General features: G+C 47.9%; 1 protein-coding gene across 4 annotated transcripts in view; it reads left to right on the forward strand.

Annotated features, from left to right (window-relative positions):
• Positions 1 to 27,989, forward strand: part of Coro2a (coronin 2A) — a 58,500-nt gene that overhangs the window by 11,272 nt on the left and 19,239 nt on the right. For 2 of the 4 annotated variants that reach the window (XM_034502449.2, XM_076935009.1), the window contains exon 2: positions 17,121 to 17,321. In XM_034502449.2, the coding sequence (XP_034358340.1) occupies positions 17,121 to 17,321 (201 nt within the window). Of the gene's footprint in view, positions 1 to 7,073; positions 7,095 to 13,328; positions 13,512 to 15,309; positions 15,484 to 17,120; positions 17,322 to 27,989 lie in introns of those variants that run through there. The other 2 variants (XM_076935007.1, XM_076935008.1) reach the window with 2 other exon arrangements.

Raw genomic sequence — 27,989 nt, forward strand, 5'->3', positions numbered from 1 at the left:
GCCCAAGCGCTCTCTGATGGGCCCTGTTTCTCAGGTGAGGGCTCACGGGGTGGATACTGAGGTAGAGATTCAGGGACCCACCTGCAGTGCAGGAAATCTAACGTGGTGACCTGAGCCCCAAAGCCAGGGCAAAGGGCTGCCATTTTGAATCTCTAGACCTGGAGAAGAGTGTTCCTCCCCTGCCCACACACATGAGCTCCTGGCACGAGAAGCAGCATGGACCCTGTGTCCTGTCCCTGTAGCATGAACACCCTCTGTGACACTGTCATCTATTCCAGGGGCTTCCAGAGTGAGATGTGCAATATGAGGTGCCTGTAGGCAGGCAACATCTAACCCTGCATCAACAAGAACAGAGCCTGGGTCTCAGTGTAGGCTCAGTGGAAGAGCACCGTAGCGTGCACAGGGCCCTGGGTTGTATTCCCACACCAGAAAGGAAAGATTTAGGGTCACTCATGATTGTCAGGTGTGGACACCTGCTCCACAGTGAATATCTAGCATATCTGCCCTTTTTTTTTGGGGGGGGGGGGTGGTTTTTCGAGACAGGGTTTCTCTCTGTAGCCCTGGCTGTCCTGGAACTCACTCTGTAGACCAGGCTGGCCTCGAACTCAGAAATCTGCCTGCCTCTGCCTCCCAAGTGCTGGGATTAAAGGTGTTTGCCACCACTGCCCAGGATAGATCTCCCCTTATATGACCCAGGAATCGCTAGGAAGAAGGGAAGACATAGAAAAGGGGTGACTGGGACCCCTACTCGTTGATCTGTTTAGCAGGATATCCCAGTTAGTTAACCTGGTTGATTAATCCAACTAACCCAGCAGATTAACATTATATCAGCTGCCCATTATATAACTTGGCTAACTCTTTCCCAAGGGACAAGATTTTTTTAATTGTATTTCATTTATGTATTTGGTATGTATAGATACATATGTGGTGCAGCATGTGTGTGGAGAGCACAGGACAACTTGTGGGAGTTGGTTCTTCTAGCAGGAAGGTCCCAGGGCTTAAACTCAGGAACTCAGATGTCAGGCTTGGCAATCACCTCTACACACTTAGCCATCTTGCCAGCCCCTAAGGGAGAGTGGTTTTAAGAGAGTTGGGTGTGATGATGCGTACCTGTAATCACGACAGTTAGGAACCTGAGGCAGGAGGATCACCACAAATTTGAGGCTAGTCTGGGCTATACAGTCAGGCACTAGACACTCTCCCTCCACCCCCTCTCCTTCCCTCCCTCTCTTCTGCACATACAAAAAAAATAGGTTAATTGTCCCAACCCCCCCCCCAACCATGTGGGATTGTAACTGGAGGACAGCATTTGAAGGACAGATGGACAGCCACTCTGAATAGCTGTGACTGTCTCTCATGTTTGTTATATCTTTTTATATCTCCTGCTGATAGGCTCTGGAATTTAATATAAAATACTGGTTGCCAGGTAGTGGTGGTGGTGGCACAGGCCTTTTGCTCTAGCACTTGGGAGGCAGAGGTAGACAGGTCTCTGGGTTCAAGGCTAACCTGGTCTACACAGAGAAACCCTGTCTTGAAAACCCCCAAAAATAAATAAAATAAATAAGATAAAATACTTGAGTGCAGTCTCAGGGGTTCTGCCCTTCGGGATGATGAGAAGGTGTGGAAGCTGGAGCTGGAGAGATGAAGGAGCACTGGCTGCTGATGCTGGGGACCAGGGTTCGGTTCCCGGTATCCACAAGGGAGTTACAGACTCGATGCTGTGTATAACTCCCGTTCCAGGGGATCTGACCACCTCTTCTGACCTCCAAGAGCACCAGGCACACATATGGTGCACAGGCATGCACACAGGCAAAACACCTATATACATAAAAATAAATAATTGTTTTAAGTTTGGAAGTAGACTGGTACTCAGGTATGATACCAGTACACACAAGGAGCAGAGCTTCGGCCCACCCTTTACTTCACAGTGAGTTTGAGGCCAGCCTGGGATGTATGAGAATGTGTTTCAAACAAACAAGAAACTCATAGCCTGTGCTAACTAAACCTGTAGTCTCCTCTTGGCTTCACCCTCATAATTGAGATGGATCTCTGTTACACACTTGCACACGTGTGTACAAGGGTGTATGTGCACACACAGACACACATGTACTACCTACTGTGAGTATAGAGTCCTACCTGACATTGGCCTGTCAGCCTGGGAAGATGCTGGTTAAAGCAATGTGTTCAGGCTCACCCCATGGCACTTAGGGCTGCTGGCCTTGCCAACAGGAAAAATCCGTGGGTTTGTCTTCTCTCTTGGCCCCCAGAAACCCCATGTTTCCAAGCCAAACCACTCTCAGTCAAAGCACCTCACCTTTCAAAGGCCTGAGGGCAAAGCTGGGTGAGTTGGCACACACCAGTTAACCCCAAAATGTGGAAGGCTGCATCTGGAGGAGTGTGTGTTCAAGGCCAGCCTGGGCCACATAATGAGGCCCTTCCTTTAAAGAAAAAAGAAACTCTGGCCCCTGAGAGGATTCTGATAATGTGAATGACCCCTGACCTTTTCACATAAGGCCTTTCCTCCTTGCCAGCCATCTTTGGAATTTGTTCCTCCACAAACAAGTTCCCACTATTAGAGTGGTAGAGATAAGAAGGGAAATATTTGGTGCTGTAACCAGGCACAGGATGAAAGGAAACTTTTGTTCACTGTCTAAGAAGACTTTCGGGCCTGACTCCTGTTCCCAGTTCTGCCCTGGTCACTAGCATGCTGACTCAGTTTCCCCTCCTGGATCTTGCTGTGTGATCATTCTAAGTTGTGGAAGACCTGTTGTATTGAGGGTCCTCAGCCCCCACCTAGAGTGTGTGGATCCAGACTGGGTGAGGTGACAGCTTTACACACTACAGGGAGACAACCAGAAGCCAGAGGAAACAGGAAACAGGCCCACAGGAAGCTTCCAGCCTACATCCAAGCCATCCCAGTAGTCGATGGTCAGGGACCTCCGACATCTGTGAGGCTGTTACTGTGGAAGCCACAGATGACTGCTGGGGCTCCAGAGACTGATGGCAGCAGAAGCCAGAAAATTGTCCTCCCAAAGGACTGGACTCTTCGTCACTGGCAGGATGCAAGAGTTGAGCAGGGAAGGTGTGGAGAGGGAGGCAAGGAGCCAAGATGGCCCTGACTGAGCCTGGTAAACTCTGGGACTCTATGTGCCTTACTCTTGCCCCCTTGTGCAGTGCCAGGCCCATCTGAGAGGAAGAGCTAGTGGGTCTGGCAGAGAATTAGACTCAGCAAGACTTAGAGGTTCTGAGTCAGCAATGGTGGGCTGCGGGGATACAACAGACTTTCTCTGATTTCATCTAGCTATAGGGACATGTGACACACACCCCAGCACACACGCATGAATGTGCATGCATGTACGCGCACACACACACAGACACACACATGGAGAGACACACACAGACACACAGAGAAACACACATAGACACACACAGATACACACAGAGACACACACAAACACACAGAGACACACATACAGGCATATACACACAGACGCACACAGAGAGACACACATACAGGCATATACACAGAGAGACACACATAGACACACGGACACACACAGACATACACACACAGACACACACACACATGGAGAGACACACACAGATACACAGAGAGACACACATAGACACACAGACACACAGAGACACACATACAGGCATATACACACAGAGAGACACACATAGACACACAGACACACACACAGAGACACACACAGACATACACACAGAGAGACACACATAGACACACAGACACACACAGACACACACACAGAGACACACACAGACATACACACAGAGACACACACACAGACACACACACAGAGACACACACACAGACACACACACAGAGACACACGCAGACACACACACACACACACACACGCCACCCCGAGAAGTAAAGCAGTATGAACACTTTTGCTCTACTCCAGCCCTTCTCAGGGCCCAGGACACTCTTACTGCAAACCCCTTAGAGCCAAGCCTGATGTCAGCAAGGACCCAGGAACAGTTGCCATTCCTTACATTTTTAATTTCTGGCCTTGAATTCACTGTATAGTGGAGGATGACCTTGAACCTCTGACCTTTCTGTCTCTACTTCTTACGTGGCTGACATAACAGACGTGTACCACCATACCCGGATTCCTGCCGTGCTGGTGACCAATCTGGGTAAACACTCTGCCAAACTGAGCTATGCCCCCTGCCCATGGTCCTTATTTAAAACAGGTAGTTTATAGGAGTCTGGAACAGGCAAGGAGTCAAAGGCTTGATGTTAAAGCATCTTCCAAGTGAGAGGAAGAAACCAAGGGAGATCTCCAGGCCCATGTGTGGTGAGATGAGGTTTGAGCCTGGCAGGTGGGCTCCCAACCACCTCCCTCATGGTGAAATACTGAGTCCTAATCGGATCACTGTGTTTCCTAAGTAAATCAGGCCCTTTCCCCCAGTCTCCCTTCACAAGGCTCCCTGTGAAGCTCCCTGTGAAGGCTCCCTCCCTTCTCAAGACTCAGGAGGGCAAACTGGATGCCTGTTTGTTCCCTTTTGTTAGATGGAGTACAGGAGCCAGGGCTGCCCTTCTCCAAAAGTAGACAGTGGTTAGGAAGAGCCATTACTGCCTGGAGCTGAGGGAATGTCCCTCTGTCATGTCCTGCAGCAGAGGACATACCTCAGCCACCAGGATCCCTGTGCCAGGTCCCCCGGCAAAGAAAGCCCTGAGTAGCTGGGAAGACAAAGACAAGAGCAAGCCTCAGTGGGCAGTGGCCTGTCCCAGCCCCAACCTCTAAGAACCCATCAAGAACTGTCTCGGAGGCCCAGGAAAAGCTGGAGGTTGGGAGCTTCGCAGGGAAGTGGCTGGAAATACTGATGCTGTCCACTCCACCAAGGAAGACTGGGCGTGGCCCAGCTCTGCCCTGCCAGGATGGTGGTGAAGAGAAAGATGGCCAGTGACCTGGAGGGAGCTCTCAGATCCTAATCAGGGCACAGAGCAGCAGTCCTTCAAAAACAGTCCCCACACCAGCTGCTTCATGGCTGCTGGAACTTAGAAATGTAAGTTCCCAGACCCCGAGTCAGAAACTGTAAGGTGGGATATCCATATGGCTAGAGTCAGCTCTCCAGGGGTTTCAAATTTCAGACCCCAGAAAACACATGTTCTGTCACACACACACACACACACACACACACACACACACACACACACACACACACTTAACCCTCTATCCTGGGACAGAAGCACCTACCCTGGAGACACTGGTATCTTTTTCTTGAACTCTTCACCCCCAGCTCCTAGCTGATAACAGTTATAATCTGGCAGGAGATGCTGTTTGGCCTCTGTCCTCCAAGCCTGCAGGCCTAGCCTGCTCGGAGGATCTGGGTGGAGCTTGGGAGGCCGAAGCAGAAGGTGCTGTCAGCTGTTGCAGGCCTGCCCAGGGAATTAAGTCTGACCAGCAGCATTTATCACCATGGTGACAAGCAGGTGAGAGAAGCAGGGAGGAACTTCCCATCCCCCTCTTTGTGGGGACTGAGAATTGAGATGTTTGGGCCTGGGGTCTCTAGTCACAGGTCACCCTGAGCATAGCCTAGGATGCCCTCAGACTTCTGTGCTCTGCAGCAACCGGTCCAGATGCAGCAAAACCTGCTGGTTTCCTCTAGACCAGCCTGACTTGAGGGGAAAAAAAATCCCCTCTCAGCCCTTTGAAGGCAAGCTGGACATCTGCAGCTCTGACCACATGACCTCTCGACTTACAAACCTTGATGACCCCCTTCCTTTGCACGCCAAGCCCCAGGCTGACCTTCAGCACCCTGGCCAGCTGCAGCACTCCCTACCCTAGCCTCTAGGTACAGGCCCAGACCCTCTTGCTTCTTTATTCACCTACACACCATGAACCGTACCACGTACCACGCATCTCACATGCCATTCTGGGCCAGGCATAAGCCCAGGATCCTTCCCTTTCTGCAGGGACTTGATTCTGCCTTGAAGCATCCTCCCAGTGCTTATCCTGGGTTCTCTGGTCACTGTCTCCTGCTTCAGATTACAGCTTGGAGACTGGGGCTGTAACTCAGGCATTTGGTTAGCATGCTTGAAGCCCAGAGTTCAGCCCCAGGGAAAAAAATAAACAGATCTCAGCTCAGGCCGTTCAGCCTTGTTTACCAAGAATGCGCTTGATGGTTTCTGATGTCTCCCACACTCCAGTCAACTGGACACCCACCAGTTCGATCACTTCCACTTTGTCCTTACCTCTGACCCGTGGCTCCTAATGTGACACTAGGTTCAGAGGGCAGTGGCAATCAATACAGGACTGGTTGTGGACCACTGATTCCCTGCAACAGACAGTGATGGCTGACTTGTGGGTTCACAGGGGGCTGTGGCTCAATCCCCATCCGAGAGCTGAAGCTATAGGACCTCAGTCCTTCTCTGTCCCCTGCAGGACCCTGAGCAAACATTTTCCCTTCTCAGCCCAAAGGTAGATCTGGGGGATATGTGAATCACTAGACAGGGGGCAGAGAGCTGAGCCTGCAGGTTGGGGCCTCCAGGAGACATCTAGGAAGCTTCTTGGTGGCCTGAAAGTCCCAGATATGGAACTCGAGGGCCAATAAACCTGCATGGAGTTTTCTTGGGGGCTCGTTGGAGTAATAAGCAGGAAACGGTTCTGTTCTGGCTTCCTAGGAGATTGAGACAGCAAGGAGCCAGCTCTCCATGGACTGGGATAGCTGATGGACAGTGCACCGTGCCCATGGGCTTTGGGAGCCTCTAGCTGTGTCACATGTGGGCTCCAGACTCTGTCCATCACCCTCATTGGTGGGCAGGTCAGGGGTATGACCACTGGTTGAGTTGATGGAAAGACAGAGAAATGAATCTGCCCAGGGTCACAGAGCACATCAGTGTCAGAATTAAGACTCCAACCTGCCTGGCACACGTGCTATAAGAGACGGTCCCAGCCCCTCTGCTGAGAGGGCCTGTAAGAGTGACCTTTCCAGCCAGGTTCAGCAGCCTCTGCCTGTGGGCCCTTTGATCTGTGGGCGAGTAAAGCCAAGAGGAAACCGTTTGAGCTTGATGCTCCTGTGGGCGAGAGGGGAAAGGACAGGGAGTGTTCTCTATGAGCCTGGTAAGTGCAAGTTGGTTTGTTTATGTCACCCTGGTCCTCCAGAGCCTGTGGGGCAAATAATGAGCTAGGTATGTCGTTGGCAACGTGTGGGGTGGAACCCAGTGTGTCATACATAGGCAAGCACTCTACTATCAAGCTAGGTCCCCAGCCCTCTTTTTACTTCTCGAGACAGAATTTCACAAGCTGGCTTTGACCTCACCCACTCTGTAGTCCAAAGTGCCTTTTGTGTGTGTGTGTGTGTGTGTGTGTGTGTGTGTGTGTGTGTGTGTGTATTTATGGTTGGGCGGTGGTGGCGCACGCCTTTAATCCCAGCACTTGGGAGGCAGAGGCAGGCAGATCTCTGAGTTCGAGGCCATCCTGGTCTACAGAGTGAGTTCAAGGACAGCCAGGGCTACACAGAGAAACCCTGTCTCGAAAATGAAAAACAATCAACCAAAAATATATTTGTTGTGTTCAGTTTTATTTTTTAAAAAAATTTATTATGTATGCAGAGTTCTGTATGCCTACAGGCAACAAGAGGACACCAGAACTTATTATAGATGGTTGTGAGCCACCATGTGGTTGCTGGGAATTGAACTCAGCACATCTGGAAGAACAGCCAGTACTCTCAACCTCTGAGCCATCTTTCCAGCCCCCAGTTTTTGTTTTTTTTTTTTTAATTTTGAGATTGTAATTTAATTACCATGTTTCCCCCTTCTCTTTTCCCCCTCCAAACCATCCCATATCCCTGCCTCAGCTCTCCTTCAAATGCATGGCCTCTTTTGTCACTAATTGTTATTCCATGCATATATGTTTTTGCACATACACATATACATATATGTTGAGTCCATATAATGTTACTTTATGTATGTTTTCAGGCTGACCATTTGGCAGTGGACAACCAGTTGGTGTGCTCTTCCCGGGGAGGACCATCTCTCCACTCCCAGCTTTCCTCAGTTGCTATAGTTCTTTGTGTAGGGTTGAGGTCCCATGGCCTTTTTTCCTCCATTCAGTTTAGAACGCTCATTGGAATCCTCTGTGTTTAGCTCATGATTGAGCAATCGTGTTGCAGAGGGTTTATGGGTGTGGCTTCTAATGTTACTTGGAGACATAATCTTAGGGCAAAGTCCCTGATCCTTTGTCTTTTAAAATCTTTCTGCCCCCTCTTTCACAGTGTTCCCTGAGCCTTAGGTACAGAAATGTTTTGTAGATATATCCATAGAGACAGGGCTTCACAACTTTGCATTTTGATTGGCTGTAGTGTTCTCAGTCTGTTACAAAGGGAAGTTTCCTTGATAAGGAATGGAGAGGACTCTTATCTATGGGTATAAAGACAAATGTTTAAGATTGTCATTAGAGAGATTATGCTGGTCTAATAAATGAGTGGTTGTAGGTTTGCCTCCAATAACAATATAATGTTACTTTATCTATAACAACGGTTTCTGTGTAACTGTGTATCTGTGTAATAACAATGGTTTCATTAGCTCTGAGTAGTTGACTAGGTCTCCAGTAAGAGGCATGATTTTCCTTTTGTTAACCAGGTAAATCCAATTAGAGAACTGTTGGTTACAGCAAAGGTATTTGTGCCACTACAGCACAGGGTATGCCATGGTGGTCATTGAAGTGGTTCATAGGTGTCAGAGCTTGGAGCTAGAGTTACAGGTTGTTGTGAGCCACCAAAGTGGGTACTGGGAATCCAAACTCAGATCCAATGGAAAACAGCACAAGTTCTTTTTTTTTTTTTTTTTTTTTTTTTTTTTTTTTTTTTTGAAAGACTTATTGGGCACTGGATCCCGTTGCAGATGGTTGTGAGCCACCATGTGGTTGCTGGGAATTGAACTCAGCTCAGGACTTCTGGGAGAACGGTCAGTGCTCTTAACTGTTGAGCCATCTCTCCAGCCTGACAACACACATTCTTAACCCCTGAGATATCTCTCCAATCTAACTTCTGATACCCCTGGCAAGTAGCTGAAATTACTACCATGGTTTGTTTAGAACAACCTGTTAAGAAGCACATGCTAGGGCTGGAGAGATGGCTCAGTGGTTAAGAGCACTGACTTCTCTTCCAGAGGTCCTGAGTTCAATTCCCAGCAACCACATGGTGGCTCACAACCATCTGTGATGGGATCTGATGCCCTCTTCTGGTGTGTCTGAAGACAGCTACAGTGTACTCATCATATATATAAAATAAATAAACAAAATCAAAGAAGAAGGAGAAGGAAGAAGAGGAGGAGGAGGAGGAGGAGGAGGAGGAGGAGGAGGAGGAGGAGGAGGAGGAGGAGGAGGAGGAGGAGGAGGAGGAGGAGGAAGTAGAAGAGGTGGTGGTGGAAGATGAAGTAGCAGCACATGCTAAGCTGGACATGATGGCACTTCCCACTGGGGAATCTCTGTGAATTCAGGCCAACCAGGGCTACTTATTGAAATCCTGTCTCAAAAAAAAAAATTGTAGGGGGCTTTGAACAGAGCAGGGAGACGCTAAATATAGGCCAACCAACAGGGTGCAGTCTTAAACCTGGTGCCTCTTTCCCTGCTACTCTACCCCCAGTATGAAGATGAGTACTTCATACAGTGGGGTGATCTGGAGTAGAGGTGTTATGCTGGAACCTGGAGCAAGAGGAGAACAAGAGGCAAAGGCATCCTCAGAGCCCAGAGTGTGGCAGCCAAAGACCTGGCACGTATGGCTTTATTCCAGACCATTCAGGGAGAAGAGGTGTGTGCCAAGATTGGGTATCCAAAAGGCAATAGTGCTCTGGGTATGGGTAAGACAGCACAAAAAGAGGGGGCTCATGGGACCCACCACTCAAATCTAGCAGAAGGGGGATTCATGGTGGGGTTTGTGGGAACTCACAAGTGGGAGAAACAGACCCTTCCCCAAGAGCACAGCAACTGGAGCTGCCGGGCATTAACAGGACTTGGCTTGTGGAGGTGCCTTGGTCATTCCTGGAGCTGCCCTGCCAGCTAACCCCAGCTCTGGACAGTTGGGAGGGGGAGGGGAAGGCTCTCTCTCTCTCCTGATGAACTAATCTCATCAAGAAGAAAGGCTCTCTCTTGGCTGCCGCCAGCTTCAATCTCTGCCAGACAAGAAGGATGGAGGGGGAGGGGAGGCAGCAGACAGACCTGAGAAGTGGGCTGGGCTCTGTGTGCATTTGCTGGCTGTAGGGTTGCCTGTGCCAGCACCAGCCACGGAGGGATCCGAGAATCTGCCCTGGGCTATGCTGAAGCCCCGAAGCCCTTAGAGACAGGTGGAAGTTTGTAAAGCCTCCATCTTTGAACTCTTTCTGAGCAGTAGGCGTGTTCCTTAGCTTTGAACATATGTGTGTCTGTGTGTTCATACTTTTGTGGGGTGCCGAGGGTCAGACCCTCAAGCTACTCGTGCATAGAGGCCACTTTCCAGTCTGAATACTCTTCTCAGATGCAAATGCTTGGCTCTGGACACATGCCTCTCCTGAACTAAAGTCAAATCACTGGCCTGTAGCCCAAATGCTGCGGTCTGGACTAAGGTTTGTTAGCCGAGCGCTAGATGTGTCAGTCAGTCCTGTGCTGTCTGATTTATGGGTGAATCTCAGGCCAACCCTCTGGAAGTGTTGGATCTGTTTCTGAGCGGATCTGCTTCTCATTCCTGCTCAGTCACCAACTAGCTGTGTGATGCTGGGCGAGAGCCTGACCTTCTCGGTGTCTTAATTTCCTCATCTGTAAAGTGAGATCTCATTACTGTGGAGTTGCTGTAGGGTTGTGTGCATACCTGGAACATCCCCACCACATGGCACGAGGGTAAGTGGTAGCTACTTATCACAGGGTGTTGTCCTGTCTGATGTCACTGATGGGGAAAGAGGCATGTCTGTAAGTCGATAGGAGGTGGCAGAGCTGTGCCATTGGACAGCACGGTGGTGACATCCTATGATCACTCCATCAGCGACAGGCTACTGAACACTGGAAGGCGTGGCTACTGTGTCTGCTCAGTTGAATTTGAGGTTTTATTTAATGTGGTGAGTTTTCACTTTAGTGTAGAAATTGTATGTTTCGAGATCCAGCGGTCCTCAGCCTTCCTGATGCTGCAACCCCCTGACCATAAATTATTCTTGTTGCTACTTCATAACTGTAACTTTGCTGTTGTGGATTGTAATGTAATGTGGATTGTAATGTTTTCTGATAGTCTTAGGTGACCCCTGTGGGAAGGTCTTTTGACTCCCCAAATGGGTCACGACCCACAGGTAGAGAACCACTTTTCTAACAGCTTCTGTTGGGCAGAGCCCTTAGAGTTGGGATGGAAACCTTGCAGTCTTCTGCTGCCTCCCCTCCCCGCTTCCTATTGGGTTACTTTATTATAATTTGCGGGGTTGCTGGAGATTGGGACTGGAACCGTTATTTCTTTCTTATTATTATTTTCTTTATGAGACAGAGTCTCACACACCCCAGGCTGGCCTCCAACTATGGATTTAGCTAGGATGACCTTGGGCTCCTGATCCCCCTGCCTTTGCCTCCTAAGCACTGGGAATATTGTTATAGCACGCACCAGGTTTTACGTGATACTGAGGATGGGACCTGGAGCTTTGTGTGTGCTAAGCAAGCCACATCTCCAGCCCCCTGGCTTATTTCAGAGTCAGCCCCTGGTGCTGTATGATTGAAGCTCTCTCTGACTGTTAAACCAATATCTCTAAGATCAGGCTGACAGTCACAGTGTTGCCGTCATCCCTAAAGACAGCTAGTGACATCATTTAATATTGTCATTCCCGTTGCTTCAGGCTGGGTTTCTGTGGCTGAATGCTGGGAATCAGGATTCTGGTTTGCCCTGGAACTCCATGTTGCACGACACCCATACAGTCTCTTCCAGTCTGGACGGGTTCTGTTGGCCTTGTCACCCGTTGAAGAAACCAGGCAGTTTTTCACATTTTGTTTTGCTCTATTGAGGCAGGATCTCACTCTGTAGCCCAGGCTAGCCTTGACTCACAGCAATCCCCCTGCCTTAGCCTCCTGAGTGCTGGAATTTCAGGTGTTTGCCACCAAGCCAGGTGGACTCTCTGTCTTCTTTGTTGTTGGGTTTGAAGGATTCTGTTTGTTCTGTTTGTCAACCCCTTTCCAAATCCACATCCCAGGTGTCTCCTCATCCTTCAGGCTGCCCTTTCCCAACTGATGTTGTCCTCGATATGGGAACGGTTTACATTTTCAGTAAGCCCTTGAGTCCAGTTTGACTTTTCTCTTGTTGCCTGTTTTTGGTCACCACCAAATCTAGTATCTTGAGTTTGGTCTTTTGTTTTTCAAAGTGTTTAATAGTTTTGGTCCTTCATTTGGGCTCTTTGAGTCATTTTGAGTTGTTAGAACTACAAAATTCAACACACGGGATTTCCCGTATTCTGGAGCTTGCCAATTGCCTCCTGGCAACACTTTTTGCCCAGCTTGGTGTAACAGTGTACAGTGTAACACTGACTTGCTTGGCACTGGGTTCAGGTTTCTCTTTATAAGGAGTGGGACACAAAATGGCTGCTTTTTAGCCCCTGTGCTGCTGAGATTGACCTGTGTTTTAGGGCTCCATTATATCTTCGAGACTCAGACTTGATTACAGAGCATGAGCCCCTGAGGAAGACTAATTAAGATATAGCAGGTTCTGCCCTGCATCCTGGGGTGCCAGATTCTGTCTGGGTGGGGTGGGGCAGGGCCCAAGAACATAGGGGTTTGGCAAGCTCTCTGGTGATGTCACTCTTTGGAGACTATCATGAACTTCGATGTCCCCAGTCCCTGTAAGTCCCTCTTATCTTTATACTAAATAAATACAGGAATCTCCTGGGGACCTGAGGGTGTGCTGGATTTGTTTATTTGTTTTGTTTTGTTTTACTTTTTTGGAAGGAAGGCGATTCTGTAGCTCAAGCAGGTCTTGAACTTGTGTACCTATTACCTCAGCCTTCCAAGTGCTAGGATTAGAGGCTTGAACCTCTATGTCATGTCCAGCCAGTGGTGGAATTCAGTCGATCCCAGTGTTCTGAGTCCCCAGCCATGCCGACCCTGTTATCATCCCTCAGGTTCACTGTCACATCTCTTCTTCCAGAAAAGGGATGACCTCAGAGAGCAGTAACATAAGAGCAGTGACCCAGTCATTCATCCCTTGCTCTCCAGCCCTGGGCACTAAGTAAGCCCAGGGGTTAGCCATGGGTAGGGACTGGTGATTGAATGAAATCATAGTCACCTCTTTACAAGCCTTCTGGAACTTTCTGCTTTAGAATGTTCTAGTCTCTGGTTTCAGATGCTGGGCTCTCTCGTTTCCATAGCTTTCTCTTTCACAGGCAAGTTGTCAAAGTCAGGGCTCTCAGGGACTTACCCATCGCCTGTGGTAGAGTGACAAACTTGTCCCTGTCTACCTGGAATATCCTCAGGTTTGGGGTTTTAGGTTTATTTTTATTTTTCTTGCAGTCCTAGATATTACACCTAGGGACTTGCACATGATAGGTAAGTGTCCTGCCACTAAGCTGTCGCCTCAAACCCTTCTTGTCATTCTGTTTGTTTACTGAGATAGGAATCTCACTATGTAGTCCAGGCTATCCTCAAAATTGTACCTGAGCCTCCCCAGTTTTAGAATCCAGATATCCATCTGCCATACCTAACCCTTTTCTCATGTGTTTATTTTGAAGCAGAATCCTGCTGCATTTCCAGGCTGGTCTTAAACCTGAAGTTTTTCTACCCTGGCTCATTAGTTATAGTACAAGAACTCTTCCTTGTCCAGGGAGCCGTCCATGGTCCCCGGCAGACTGGTACAGTTGATCACTGTCCTGAGAAACTACTATGTCTCTTCTTTGAAATAGGGGACAGAAAGGGAGGTCCTAGTTGCCTGAGTCCCTGTGACACTTGAGACCATTGCCAGCCTAAAGAAAGCAGAATTTTAACATGTTTCATGCCAAGAAGTTGTGGTTTCAGTTAGGGCTTGGCCTCAGAGTGAGAGCTCGTTATTGAGAAAACTTTTGCCGGAAGGAGACAGGACCTGTGGTTTCTTCCTTATGAGAAGGGAAGACATCATGAGAAAGAACTGGGGGAGCAGAGGCCTTAGTAGAGATCCTTGACCTGGGGGGAGGGGAGACTCCTAAGGCTCTCTGATTGGCTCCACAGGCTAGCTATCCCACCTCATCTGGTGTGGATTGGGCCCACACTAGGGATTCTCACTAGGGTATATTAAAAAGAGACTTGGCTGTTGTGGATAGCTCCGGCCTTGTATTTTGATGTCAATTCCCCTTTCCAGTGAGGGGCTGCAGAGGAGGAGTGATCAGTACACAGGTGACTTCTAGTGAGCCTTCTGCCCACCTTAATTTGTAAAATAAAGGCCGGAGCCAGTGATTGGGCAGAGAAAGGGACGTGGAGAAATAAAGGTGGGTGGGGAGAGAGCAGGGGGAGAGCAGGAGAGAGGAGGGAGGAGAGAGAAGACGATGGAGGATAAGGGAAGCAGGAGGTAGAAGGACAAACGCAGGGTCTGGAAAACCAGCAAGTTGTAAGGGTCTCATAGCTGGGGAATAGAGTAGTGAAGTGGTGAATCTGCCCAATCTAGGTGTGCAGCTTATATTCATAATTACTGAGTTGTGTTTTCTTTAACCGGTCTTATTTGGGTTGGAGATTTACCACAGCACGTGGCAAAATGGCTTAACAGAGAATGGCTTCCCTTTCAAACCTGGAGGCCTGAGTTCAATGCCTGGAACCCATGTAAAAAGCCAGATGCTGTGGTATACACATCCGTGCACACGTCTATAATGCCAGGATTTCTACAGTGCAATAGGAGGCAAAAGCAGGGGAATCAACTGGAAGCCTGAGGGCCACTGGCATCGTGGTAGAAACAACACCTCAACAAGCTGGAAAGAGAACCAGCTACCAAAAGTTGTTCTTTGACCCCCCTCAGGGAGATTTCTCATCAGGGTTGGGGCATGCATGGTCAGGGCCATGAAGTACTCTGGGGTAAAAGCCAAGGAATTTTGTCTTTGTGTGGGGTGCACCGCTAATCAGGTTTTATTGCACTAATTCTTGGTCTTTGCAGATCATAGTCGAATAAAGTGGTGTGGTGTGCTTTGGTTTGGCTTGGTTTTGTGAGACAGGATCTTGCTGAGTAGCCCAGGCTAGTCTTTGAATTTGCTGTGAACCTCAGGCTGGCCTTTGAATTCCCGGTGTAGCTGGAACTGGCTTTAACCTCTTGGCCCCCTTGCTGAGATTATGAGCAGCTGCCCCACCCCTGTCTTGCCCTTCCTTCTACTTTCCCTCTACCAACCAGGCTATGATAGAAGGTGGTGCTTCAGACCCTCCCACAAAGCACTTGCAGGGAGCAGCCTCTGGGCCCACAAGGTCAGATTTTAAGAGGAAGAAACAAAAGAAAAACTTGAGCTAGCAGATGTGGAATGGCAACAGCAAACTCCGGCCCAGCCCACCTGTGCTCAAACCAAATCAGGTAATGTCCTACTCACCGTGACGCTACCCACAGTGGCACCAGGGAATACCCCATTGGAGGACCTCTGTCCCTCCCAACTTGGGTTCCACATCAGCTACCTGCAGGGCTGGGTGAAGAAGGGGGTCGTGGAGAGCAGACTGAAGAACCTGTTGCTTACCCCACACTCCCCACCAGCAACAGTACCCTTACACACACACACACACACACACACACACACACACACACACACACACTCAACTCACACCCCTCACAGGAAAACAACAGGTAAGCTTTGACTTCCCGAGTTTGCTGCTCATACCAGTATTTCGGTCACGTAGCTTCCCCTGCACCTCCATTTCCCACCCTCAAATATGGATAGTACTCCCCCACCTCAAGAGGGTTGTAGGGGATGAGACAGTCTCCAGCCAGTGCACAGCTAGAGTTAGGGAAATAACTCCCAGGAGTGTTAAACCTAGAGCCAACTAGTTTCAGGTGGAGAGCCTTTTCAGGGTGGAGACTCCGAGCCCCCAGCCTAATCCGATGGCATAAAGCCACAGGGCACGCACAGGATGGCATAGTGGAAGCTGGCCCAGTACCACTCCCAAGAAGGCTGCCGTGGAGGGATGGAGGCTCTGCCTACAGTGCAGACAAGTGCCTGCTAGCAGGAGAAATGAAACCATTGCTCACAAGTTGCTGAGTCATCAAAGCTTCATGTGCAAACAGGGTCCCTGAGCAGAAGGTCCCAGGCACACCTGGGACAATGCCAGCACCCCAAGAGCTCTGTGATGAATACAGGGCTCATGGCATACATGGTCACACAATAAGGATACTCCCATGCCCTAACCTTACCAGATGCCATCCTCCCCCACTTCTGTGACCTCGCCCCCATTTCAAAGATCTGGACAAACCTTGGCAATAGAAATAAGGACGGGGGCGTGGGGGCAGAGAGTTATTGACAGTCACAATGACTTTGCTCCGGACTGGGTGGTTTTATTCATGGGGGCCAACAGCTGCCTTTCCAGAGGGGAGACACAAGTCTGTGAGACAGACTTGCATTATCACATTTTATAGACAAGAAAATGGAGACTCCCAGGGTTAAATCTTCAGAGTTAAGTCATAGTGACACAAAGTTAGAACTGGAGCCCAGACTGGCTGGCCTCAGAGAACAACACTGATTCTCACTTAGTTGGCAGGAGAGCTTGTCTGGTGAGAAAAGTTGGGGTAGGGGCTGTAGCAAATATTCTGTGGATCCTCTGTTTGGGGGTTCATACGTGAAAAAAACTGAAAGGCCTTAACTAATCAGCAAACAGATCAATGGCAATGACTAATAGCCTCCTCTATAACCATACTGATAGCCTCCTCACCTGGCTGTGCCTCAGCATGGACCACTGCTTATGTAGAATTGGCCACTATCACCAGGCTTGGTGGCACAACCTATAATCCTAGCACTCAAGACATTAAGGCAAAAACAGTCATGAGTTCAAAGCCATCTTGGGCTGTACAGTGAGTTCCAGGCCAGTCTGGTCTTAAGATCTTGCCTCAAAAAGAATCAGCAGTGAAACCAGACCACTACCCAAGCTGTGCCTATTAAGTCATGTCAACTGTGCTCCATGGTGAGGCAGTGAGTCTTCTATTAACCACCTCTCCATCCCCTGCAGATGTCATGGCACCCCCAGTACCGCAGCTCCAAGTTCCGACATGTCTACGGCAAGCCCGCCAGCAAAGAGAACTGCTACGACTCTGTGCCCATCACACGCAGCGTCCATGACAACCACTTCTGTGCCGTCAACCCCCACTTCATCGCTGTGGTCACTGAATGTGCCGGCGGGGGAGCCTTCCTTGTCATCCCCTTGCACCAGGTAAGGACCCTAGTGATCACAGGACCCAGCCTCCAGAGGTCTACAGGACAGATGGACAAGGTGGGGAGCCCAGGTCTCTAGTCCAGATATGACTGAAGGCCTGGCCTGCTTTCCAAGTTGCATGAGCTTACATCAGCCAGTTCTTTGACTCTTGGTCTCTTTCTTGGGAAAAGTCTGCATCCTGAGAGTTGAGCTCTCAGCAGCTGCCCCAGTCACTTATCGGACCTTCTCTTGCCCATGCAGGAGTAGTGCTCACTCCAAAATTTTCTCTCTTGAATGAAGTATACTTGTTAGAACAATTAGCTGGGCTCAACTGAAATTGGGGAGATTGCCAAAGCCACCTCCCCTTGTCAAGTGGTGAGAGTAGGAAGCACAAAAACAGTAGACAGGAGGGAGAACACTTGTCCCTAGAGCCAGCAGTGAGAGCATGCTTGCACCAAGAACTATCGTTGTTACCCAATGTTTGGACCCACAGAGTGACATCATCATATAGATCTACCCTAAAGGGGATCTTGGTGGCATCCTAGTGCTGAGCCTGCCTTCAACAGACCTCCTGAAGAGGCCTGGGGAGAGGGAATCCCAGGCTGTGTTCCTATTCATGATCAGAGAGGTGGGGAAGCCGGGCCACAGGAAGGAGCCCACAGACTTAGATAGAGACCCTGGGAAGTCACAAAGACTGGCAAGCAAAAGTCTGATGAGAGGCAAGGAGCAGACATGAAGCGCTGAAGGACCTGTGCAGTCAAAGCCTTGGAGGATGATGAGTTCAGAGATAGCTCCCCTCATCAAAATGCAGCAGGTGTAGAATCCAGTAACAGCAAACCATCTAAATGAGGCCCTGTGTGCCCATTCGTGTGGAATGTTTGCTTGCTTCCTGCTTGCTTGCTTGTGCCAGGGTCTCCTATAGCCCAGCTCTAGACCTCCCTGTATAGCCAAGGTTAGCATTGACCTCATCTTCCTGAGTGAGTTACAGTTGTGTTCTGCATTTCTAAATAATTTTTAAGCCAAAGGGGGATCAAAATGAAAAATTTTGTTATTGCTATTTTGTTTATTATGTATGTGTTCCTCTGGGAGGGGGGTGTCTTATGGAGTTGCATACATGCATACATGCATGCCACAATGCAAATGTAGAAATCCAAGGGCAACTTCCAGGAGTAAGGTCCCCCAGCCTCATGAAGTACGGCAGGGTCTTCATCATTGTTTCTAACACTGTGCAGCTTACTCTGGTCTAGCTGGCCATCCAGCTTCTGGTGATCTGTCTCCTTCTCTGATCTCCTAGGATATAGGTGCTGAGGTTACAGGTGAGCATCTAGGATGCAGGTGCTGGGGTTACAGGTGAGCATCTAGGACGCAGGTGCCGGGGTTACAGGTGAGCATCTAGGACGCAGGTGCCGGGGTTACAGGTGAGCATCTAGGACGCAGGTGCCGGGGTTACAGGTGAGCATCTAGGACGCAGGTGCCGGGGTTACAGGTGAGCATCTAGGACGCAGGTGCCGGGGTTACAGGTGAGCATCTAGGACGCAGGTGCCGGGGTTACAGGTGAGCATCTAGGACGCAGGTGCCGGGGTTACAGGTGAGCATCTAGGACGCAGGTGCCGGGGTTACAGGTGAGCATCTAGGACGCAGGTGCCGGGGTTACAGGTGAGCATCTAGGACGCAGGTGCTAGGTCATAGATAAACATTACCACATTCAGCAGTTTGTTTAGGTGGGGTTGCTTGTTGTTTATTTTTGTTTTTCTAGTTTTTGTAGACAGGGTCTCATGAAGTTACAGCCAAAGTAGCCTTGGTTTGTCTGGTACTTACTATGTAGACCAGGCTAGCCTCAATCATGGAGGACTACCTGCCTGTCCTTCTCAAGTGCCAACACGCCCAGCACACCTAGCTTTTTAAGTGGCTTCTGGGAATTCAATTCAGGTTGTCAGTCTTGCACCGCCTGAAGCATCTGGGCCCATTGTCATCCTGCCTGGATTGTGTTTTAGTTTCCCATTGACTTTAATCACAGGACATGGTAACACCAAGAGATGCCCTAAAGGTTTTCCTGACCAGCTGGACCACAGCCTGAAAGCTACTGTAATAACCCCTTCCCCTTTCTATATGTATATTAATTCACTCTCTCAGTGCAAGCCCCTATGAAATGCAAATTTAAAACACTTGGAAGTGAGTGACCGTCAGATGTGTATAAAAACACCTGGCACTCAGGGGCGCAATCCAGACAGGAGCATAGCACTGATGCTTACATTAAAGAATGAGAAGGCTGAAGTTACTAAGGAAACACTCAAACTAAGAACTGAGTAGGTAAGCCCATAGAGCAAGGCCAGAGATAACTCAAGGGGCTTGGGGGGAGATGACAAAAGGCAGAAACAGGGCTGGAGAGATGGCTCAGGAGCCAAGAACCCATGATGCAATGCCAGAGGACTCAAGTTTGATTCTCAACTCATAGTGCCTATAACCAGCCTCCACAGGTAGTTACACACACACACACATTCACACACACACACACACCACCCTCTCTCGTGCACATATGCACATGCAAGTTTAAAAAAAAAAAAAAAAAAAAAAAGCAGAAACCAAGGAAAGATAATTCAAAGATGCATTAGGAAATATTTTTCAAATGAAAAAAATTGAAAGATAAACTGAGTGGCCTCTGGAAAGACTGGATGACAGTAAGAGAGCCGGTCCAAAGGCGCCAGAGGCAGCTCAACCCTGCAGCAAGCCATGAAAACCAGAGGACACTGACTGGAGCCAGTGATTGCTGACATCAGCGACTTGAAAGCAGATGAAATGGGCAGACTCCTCTCACTGATTCAAGTAGGAGTCAACGGCCTGAACAGTCAATCCTGTGACCATTAACAAACAGAGCGTTAAAACATTTCCCTCAAAGAAATCATGGAGAGAGGTGGTAAATTGTGAAATCCAAAAAGGATATTCTCTTTAAAATATATATGTGTGTGTGTGTGTGTGTGTGTGTGTGTGTGTGTGTGTGTGTGTGTGGTGTGTGTGTGTGTGTGTGTGTGTGCTGTGCACATGGAACCCAGAGGCGCTGGTTCTCTGGAGGTCGAGTTGTAGTTGTTAGCTGCAAGCTAAGCTCTCGGGTCTTCTACGAGGGGAGCCTAAGCTTTTAACCACTGAACCATCTCTCAGGCACTACCCTTCACCATATTTCAAAACAGGGTCTTACTCTGCAGCCTAAATTGGCCTCAGGTTCACAGCAGTCACCCTGCCTCTGCTGCCAGAGTTCTGGGGTCACAGGTGTGAGCCACCACACCCAGCTGAGGGTACTCGCCCAATGAAGAACTCCATTGTCCTTTTCCTAAGATACAGGGCATGGCATGTTTTCTGCCTGGGTCTGTGTCCTGGCTTCTCCATGCTTCTGCTCCTACCTCCTAAAATGGTGGGGAGAGGCGCCGTTGTTTACTGGGTTGCTGACTCACAGATTTCCATTGACTGAACACACCAGTTAACCATCGTTCATGCTGCTAAGCAGTGTGATTCTAAAGGGTAAAAGAAGGGGTCTGACAGAGCAGTGGGGTGCTCAGAGAACAATCTGAACCACAGTCTGACTAGAACACTTGAACAGTCTTTGAAAAAAAGTGAGGCAGGGAAAAGCCCTGGAGAAGCAGACCAGGGCTGTTTGAGTGCCCGGTTTGAGGAACTTGACTGCCAGGGTGAGACACGGGAAGTGTGTTCTAAGGTTCAGGAGCTGAAGAAGACAAAGTGAGACTTGGGGTGAGTGCTGGAAGGCTGGATACCGGTCAGAGGTAGAGGGGCCCGGATGCTCCTCACTTCCTGCAAGCTTCTCTCAAGCTCAAGCTCAGAGCACCTCTAAAAGATTCTGTCCACCAACCGAGCTGCACTCTTCACTAAGGAATTAATTAGGGCCGGGGGGTGTAACTGGCGAGTAGAGTCCACAAGGCTGTGGGTTTGATTCCCAGAGTTGGAAAAAGAATGAAGTAGTTAGCTCCTGGTTTTTCCTACTCAGATTTTCTACTTTGCATGAACTACTGATGAGAATCCTGAGATGTTCAGACAACATTTTGTGTTTGTGTGATGAGGGGTGACATGGGTTAGGGGAGGGGCCTGCTTCACACAGAATGGTCCGGGAAGGCCTTCTTGGGGAGATACCCCTACACAATGGCTTCAACTCTAAAGAAAATGTTCAGGCAGAATCAGAAGCAAGTCAAAGAACCTGTCCTGGGAATGTGGGGAATTTACATCTCTTAAGCAAGCCTCACTGAGACTGTCAAGAAGGTGATCTGAGCCACAGAAAGTTTGGGTTTACCTGGCTCCCAGTGGGAAGCCACCAGAGCTGAAACTCAGCCTGGTCCTAGATAAGATTTGTGAATCCTTCGTACTCTTGGTCGTCTTTATTTAAAACAATCTCATGGTCCAAGCTGGCCTGCACTCTGAGCCCGCTGTCTCCACCCTCCTAAGTGCTGGAACTATAGGAGTGTAGTGTCACACCTAGTGTCCTTTGGGCTGTTTGCAGTCTAACACATAGCTCAAGGACATGCCTCAGACTTCCATGAACACAGGCACAACAGTTAATGCCACCAGTGAGCCTGTCACACCTTTGTGGGACCATAAAGATAAGGTTCAAGTGCATCTGCATTCCCAGACTACCCCAGATCTGCCAGCTCTCCCGACCTCCAGCTAGAGTATTTCAGGTTAACTACAAGCACTTTCACACACACCCTGTCTTAATTCTTTAACTTTTATTTACATTGGTGTTCCGCCTCCATGTATGTCTGTGTGAGGGTGACAGATACCCTGGAACTGGAGTTAAAGACAGCTGTGAACTGCCTGGGTCCTCCGGAAGAGCAGCCAAGGCTCTTAACCGCTGAGCCATCTCTCCAGCTACCATACTTTGACTCTTAATGTGTGTGTGTGTGAGTGTGTGTGTTCATAAGCATGTGTATGAAATAATACAGTGGGTGCCTTTTTACTGATTACCCACTGCCGATAGCACTGCAGTTCAGTGTCACAGCCTTGATAAGGATGTCAGGTCACTATTAAGCATACGTGGGCCCCACAGACCTCTCCCTGCCCCTCCCTGCACAGCCACTCCGCACCACCCCCACTTCCTCCTTGACCCCTGACTAGCACCAATCTGTTCCTCATTTCATGGCTGTGTAAATGGGACCAGTTCTGCAGCCTTTTGAGTTTGAAGCTTTAGCACTGGGAGCTCAGCCCAGACCCTTGAATCCATCAGCCGGGGTAGCACTGAGCTGCACTCGAACTTGCCTGTTTTCACTCAGGAGTGTGGTTCTCTAGAAACCCATCCAGGGTGCTGGGTCAGCAGAGCCTGAGGACGCCGCTCCCCGCCCCGCCCCCAGAGCCCTCTTCTCAGAGATAACTGTTCTTCCTCTCCATCAGAGTGGAGCGGAGTTAGGGAGCTTGTAACCTATGTAGGCTGGATGACTACCAGAAGACAGGCCAGCCCTGACGATGTGTGCATTTTCAGAGACAGTTACTTACCCTGGGCTGTCTTCACAGCAGCTGGGTGTATGATCTTGGGCCATTACAGCCCTCAAAGGATGTAATTTGCAAGATTTAAAGATGAAGTGAACCTTAGAGTTTGAAGTTGAAAGCTAAGTAAGATATATGAGCTGGGTTATTTATCTTTCTTAAAGAATTTTCTCTTGGAAATGAAATTCTGAGGTACACTGTTTTAAAATGAGGAAGAAACACTAACACATTAAACTCATATTGCATACATTCTAGCCCTAAGTACACAGGGCTCACTGGTTGTTGCTCTCTTGTTTTGTTTTTCCAGGTGTTGAGATAGGGTCCCTGTTGTAGCCCAGGCTGGCCTGCAACTCAAAGAGATCTTGTCTCTGCCTCCAGAGTGCTGGGATTAAAGGTGTGCACCATGCCCAGCTTGTTGGTTTTTTGGTTTGGTTTGGTTTGGTTTGGTTTGGTTTGGTTTGGTTTGGTTTGGTTTGAGCCATGGCTCACCTGGAACTCCCTGTGTAGGCCAGACTGGCCTCCTCCCTCCCAAATGCTGAGACTGTAGGTACGTGTATACTACCACACCCCTCCCTCTCTCCTTTTTTCTTTCTTCCTTTCTTTCTATTTGTTATTTAACATCCTTATTTTTTAATTGGATATTTTACTTATTTACAGTACAGATGTTATCCCCTTTCCCCATTTCCCCTCCCTAGAACCCCCTACCCCATCCTCCTCCTCCTTTATGCTTTTATACCATTTTGATTACATGCATGTATTAAGGTCAATTCTAGGTTGAGGGTCTAGCAATACAGTAGATGCAAATAGTCGAGGAACAAGCAATACAATAAACATAAATAGTCAAAGAAAAAGCAAGGCATTAAACCCGGTTACTTGAATACTCCCATGATCACTGTTTCTAAAGGCTTATCAGGATGACAAAAGTATCTGAGTCTACTTCCCTGTCCTAGCCCAAGGTTGTTTTCATGTCTGAAGCCTACTTCCTTGTTCTAGTCTAAAATTTAGAATCCTGTCTGAAATTACTTCTTTGTTCTGGCCCAATGTTTAGATTCCTGCCTGAGATTACTTCTTTGTTGTAGCCTACGATTTAGACTCCTACCTGAAATGACTTCTTTGTTCTAGTCTAATGTCAGATTCCTGCTTGAAGCCTACTTCCTTGTCCTTGGCCCATGTCAGCTTCTTGCCAAGCAGCCCCAAAGCCTCTCCACCTCTCCTGCTTTTTTATTTCCTTAACAAGACTGAGCCTGTCTTAAGTCATTCTGACAAGAATGCCTTCCTTACTGGTCATGGATTATGCATTATCAAAGGCAATGCACTTCTGTCTTAGGTTGGTAAAGCTCTGTGCAAAATCTTACCTGTCCTTGGCTTGCCAGCCTGTTAATTTAATAACTTTGTCTGGGGGTCTATTTTCAGGTGTAAGCCATGTACTTTGCCTGCCAACATGTTGATGTTGTTAAAGATAAGCTTTAACACGATGGGCAGTAATAAAATTATTCCCAGGACAAGAAGGGCTAGCCTAATCAAGCTATAGATGCCATTCCTGAGGTTTGTCCAAAATGGAAATACTGAGCTCAGGCCATGGATAATTTTATCAGCATTATCTTCAGTATCAAAAGTCAACAGAACAGCATTCATTAAATTCATAATCTCATTATGCAAAGTTAACACACCCAGAGAGGTGTTAGGATTGTGCCAAATATCCTACAGGTGTCTTTAAACTTTTTTCTAATTATAATGACAATCACTGTGAATTTCAAAAGTAACACTACTCCAATAATATTTGTCATTACACTTGGAATGACTCCTAACTCTTGAACCCTGAAACTCCTTCAGATAATTTGAATGGGTTATAGAACGTCATTTGTTGTTCCAGATACCTATATAAATCCTTTTGTATACTCAATACATTAGTAACATCTTTTGCTAGATGATTAACAAAAATAGTTGTCTTAACTCCTGTGTCAATGCTATTGCAAAAGCAGTGGTGCTAGCTGGGTCCTGTTTACATATCCAGTCCATTAGCCTATGTCTTTTAATTGGGGAATTGAGTCCATTGATGTTAAGAGATATTAAGGAACAGTATTGTTGCTTCCTGTTATTTTTATTATTAGAGGTGGAATTATCTTTGTATGTCAATCTTCTTTTGGATTTGTTGGAAGAGGATTACTTTTTTGCTCTTTCTAGAGTATAATTTCCCTCCTTATATTGGAGCTTTCCTGCTATTATCCTTTGTAGTGCTAGGTTTGTGGAAAGATATTGTGTAAATTTGGTTTTGTCGTGGAATATCTTGGTTTCTCCATCTATGGTTATTGAGAGTTTTGCTGGGTATAGTAGCCTGGGCTGGCATTTGTGTTCTCTTAGGGTCTGTATGACATCTGTCCAGCATCTTCTAGCTTTTATAGTATCTGATGAGAAGTCTGGTGTAATTCTGATAGGTCTGCCTTTACATGTTACTTGGCTTTTTTCCCTTACTGCATTTATATTCTTTCTTTGTTTTGTGCACTTGGTGTTTTGATTATTAGTGAAGGGAGGTATTTCTTTTCTGGTCTAGTCTATTTGGCGTTCTATAGGCTTCTTGTATGTTTATGGGCATCTCGTTCTTTAGGTTAAGGAAGTTTCTTCTATAATTTTGTTGAAGATATTTATTGGCCCTTTAAGTTGGGAATCTTCACTCTCATCTATACCTATTATCCTTAGGTTTGGTCTTCTCATTGTGTGCTGGATTTCCTGGATGTTTTGTGTTAAGAACTTTTTGCATTTTGCATTTTCTTTGACAGTTGTGTCAATATTTTCTATGGTATCTTCTGCACCTGATATTCTCTCTTCTATCTCTTGTATTCTGTTGGTGATGCTTGCGTCTAGGACTCCTGATTTCTTTCCTAGGTTTTCTATCTCCAGGGTAGTCTTCCTTTGTGATTTCTTCATTGTTTTTCCTTCCATTTTTATGTCCTGGATGGTTTTGTTCAATTCCTTCCCTTGTTTGGTTGTGGTCTCTTATAATTCTTTAAGGGATTTTTATGTTTCCTCTTCAAGGGCTTCTACTTGTTTACCTGTGTTCTCCTCAAATTCTTTGAGAATGTTATTTATGTCCTTCTCAAAGTCCTCTATCATCATCATTAGAAGGGATTTTAAATCTGAATCTTGCTTTCCTGGTGATATGGGGAATTCAGGACTTTCTTGTGTGGGAGAACTAGGTTCTAATGATGCCAAGTACCCTGGGTTGCTGATGCTTATGTTCTTGCGCTTGCCTTTAGCCATCTGGATCTCCTTGGTGCTACCTGAACTGTCTCTGGCTGGAGCCTTGTTTTTCCTATTATCTTGGTTGTGTCAGAACTGTTTGGGATGGGTGTTGCTGCTGGGGTTAGAGCTGAGGTCCAAGATCTGTTCCATGCTCAGGCAGAAACAGGAAGGAACCAGTGCTCCAGGCCAGGAGTGAAATCCTGGGTCCTAGTGGGTCCCAGTTACTCCCTGTTTGGAGTGGGTGTTGCTGTCTCTTTGCCTAAGATACTGTCCGGGTTAGAGTTCCTGGGAGCCCCGCTTTCTCTGGGTTCTGTGAGATTGGGGGCAGAGCTGCCGCCTGGGATCTGCTCTGTCTTAACATCCTTATTTGAGATGCTTTCCAGAAAACACACATTATCTCTGTAGGCAATTTGACTTTTTTTTTTTTTTTTTTTTTTTTTTTTTTACATTTATTGACTATAAGCCATCAGGAAAGACAAACTAGATCTTGAATGGGCTTCACTATCTTCTCATGTGCCCTTAATTTCCTATGTCTTTCTATATTGCCTCAGTTACTTCTTAATAGAGTACTTAACTGTTCATCCAGTAAAATCTACCTATTAGGAGGTGGGGATAAAGCTGTTGGAGAGTTCTTTCCTCTCATACATGAGGCATTGGGCCAAAACCCTCCACACACACACAACACACACACACACACACACACACACACACACACACACCACACACACACACACACACACCACTTGGTAGTCTAAGAATACTGCCCACACCTGTAATCCCAGGACTTTGGAATCCTGAAGCAGAATTTGGAATTCTGAAGCAGAAGGATAACCCCAACCCAGGCCACACAGGGAGACCTTGTCCCACCACAAACCAAGCAAGCCAAGTATCTGATTGATTCTAGTTCAGGGCTGTTCTAAGTGAAGCTGTCTCTCTGTAATCACTTCCTGAGAGAAAGCCAAAGCCAGCTGCTGGATCATAAGATAGCTGTGAACTTAATGTTCTCAGAAACTGTGGGGTAGGTGTGATGGCACATGCCTGTAACCCCAGCAATAGTCCAGAGGCTGAGGCAGGAGGATTGCTCACAGTTTAAGGTCAGCCTGGGTTGCATAGTAAGACTTTATCTTTAAAATGAAACAAATTAAGCTTTTCATAACTCTTTCTCTTTTTGGTGGGTGGATAGATTTTGAGACAAGGTCTAGTTTCATACCCAGCCAGACTAGTGTAGAACTCACCTTGTAGCCCCAGGTTGCCTTGAAGTGGAGGCAGTCCTCCTGCCTCCGCTTCAAGTGCTTCAGATACAGGTGTGAGCCATCCTCGCTCTTTTTGCATCTAAAATACAAATTTAACTGGACAGCCTGCTTTCTTTTGTTTCCTTTTACCTTTAGGGCAGGGCCTCCCTGGGTAGCCCAGGCTTGTGTTTTTCCTTGCCTCAGCCTCCCAAAGACTAAGATTACAGGCATAAGCCACCATACCTGGCCACATCCAGTAATTCTGAACAGGCACTAAAGGCAGAGAAAGGGGTGGGAACCCCCCAGTGCCCTGCACCTTAGAACTCAGCAGCACAGCAACCCCTTTAGCATGGTAGACGTAGGGGTGTTTGTGCTTGCTGGAGCCTCACCTACACTGGTCTGCTTGGAGACCAGTGTATTATTATTCCTTGTCCAGATGGGCTGCTGTGGCCTTATGAGCTAGCGATGAGAAGCCTGGAGCTGAGCTGGGTGTGGCTAGAAAGCCTCCTGATCTCCTAACACACACACACACACACACACACACACACACACACACCATGCTGCAGCACACTGGCTGTTTATGCTTGGCTTCTCACTGGTTCAGAGGCTGCAACCGGGCACAAGGGTGAGTGAAGGCAACACTGCCCCTACTGAAAGTGCAGGGGAGCTTGCCACAGGGGGCTTGCCACAGCCTCCTGTCCTAGGTGTTACCAGAGTGTCAGGCCAGAAAGGC

This window comes from Arvicanthis niloticus, chromosome 5 (assembly GCF_011762505.2).
Source record: "Arvicanthis niloticus isolate mArvNil1 chromosome 5, mArvNil1.pat.X, whole genome shotgun sequence".
NCBI classification, from domain to species: domain Eukaryota; kingdom Metazoa; phylum Chordata; class Mammalia; order Rodentia; family Muridae; genus Arvicanthis; species Arvicanthis niloticus.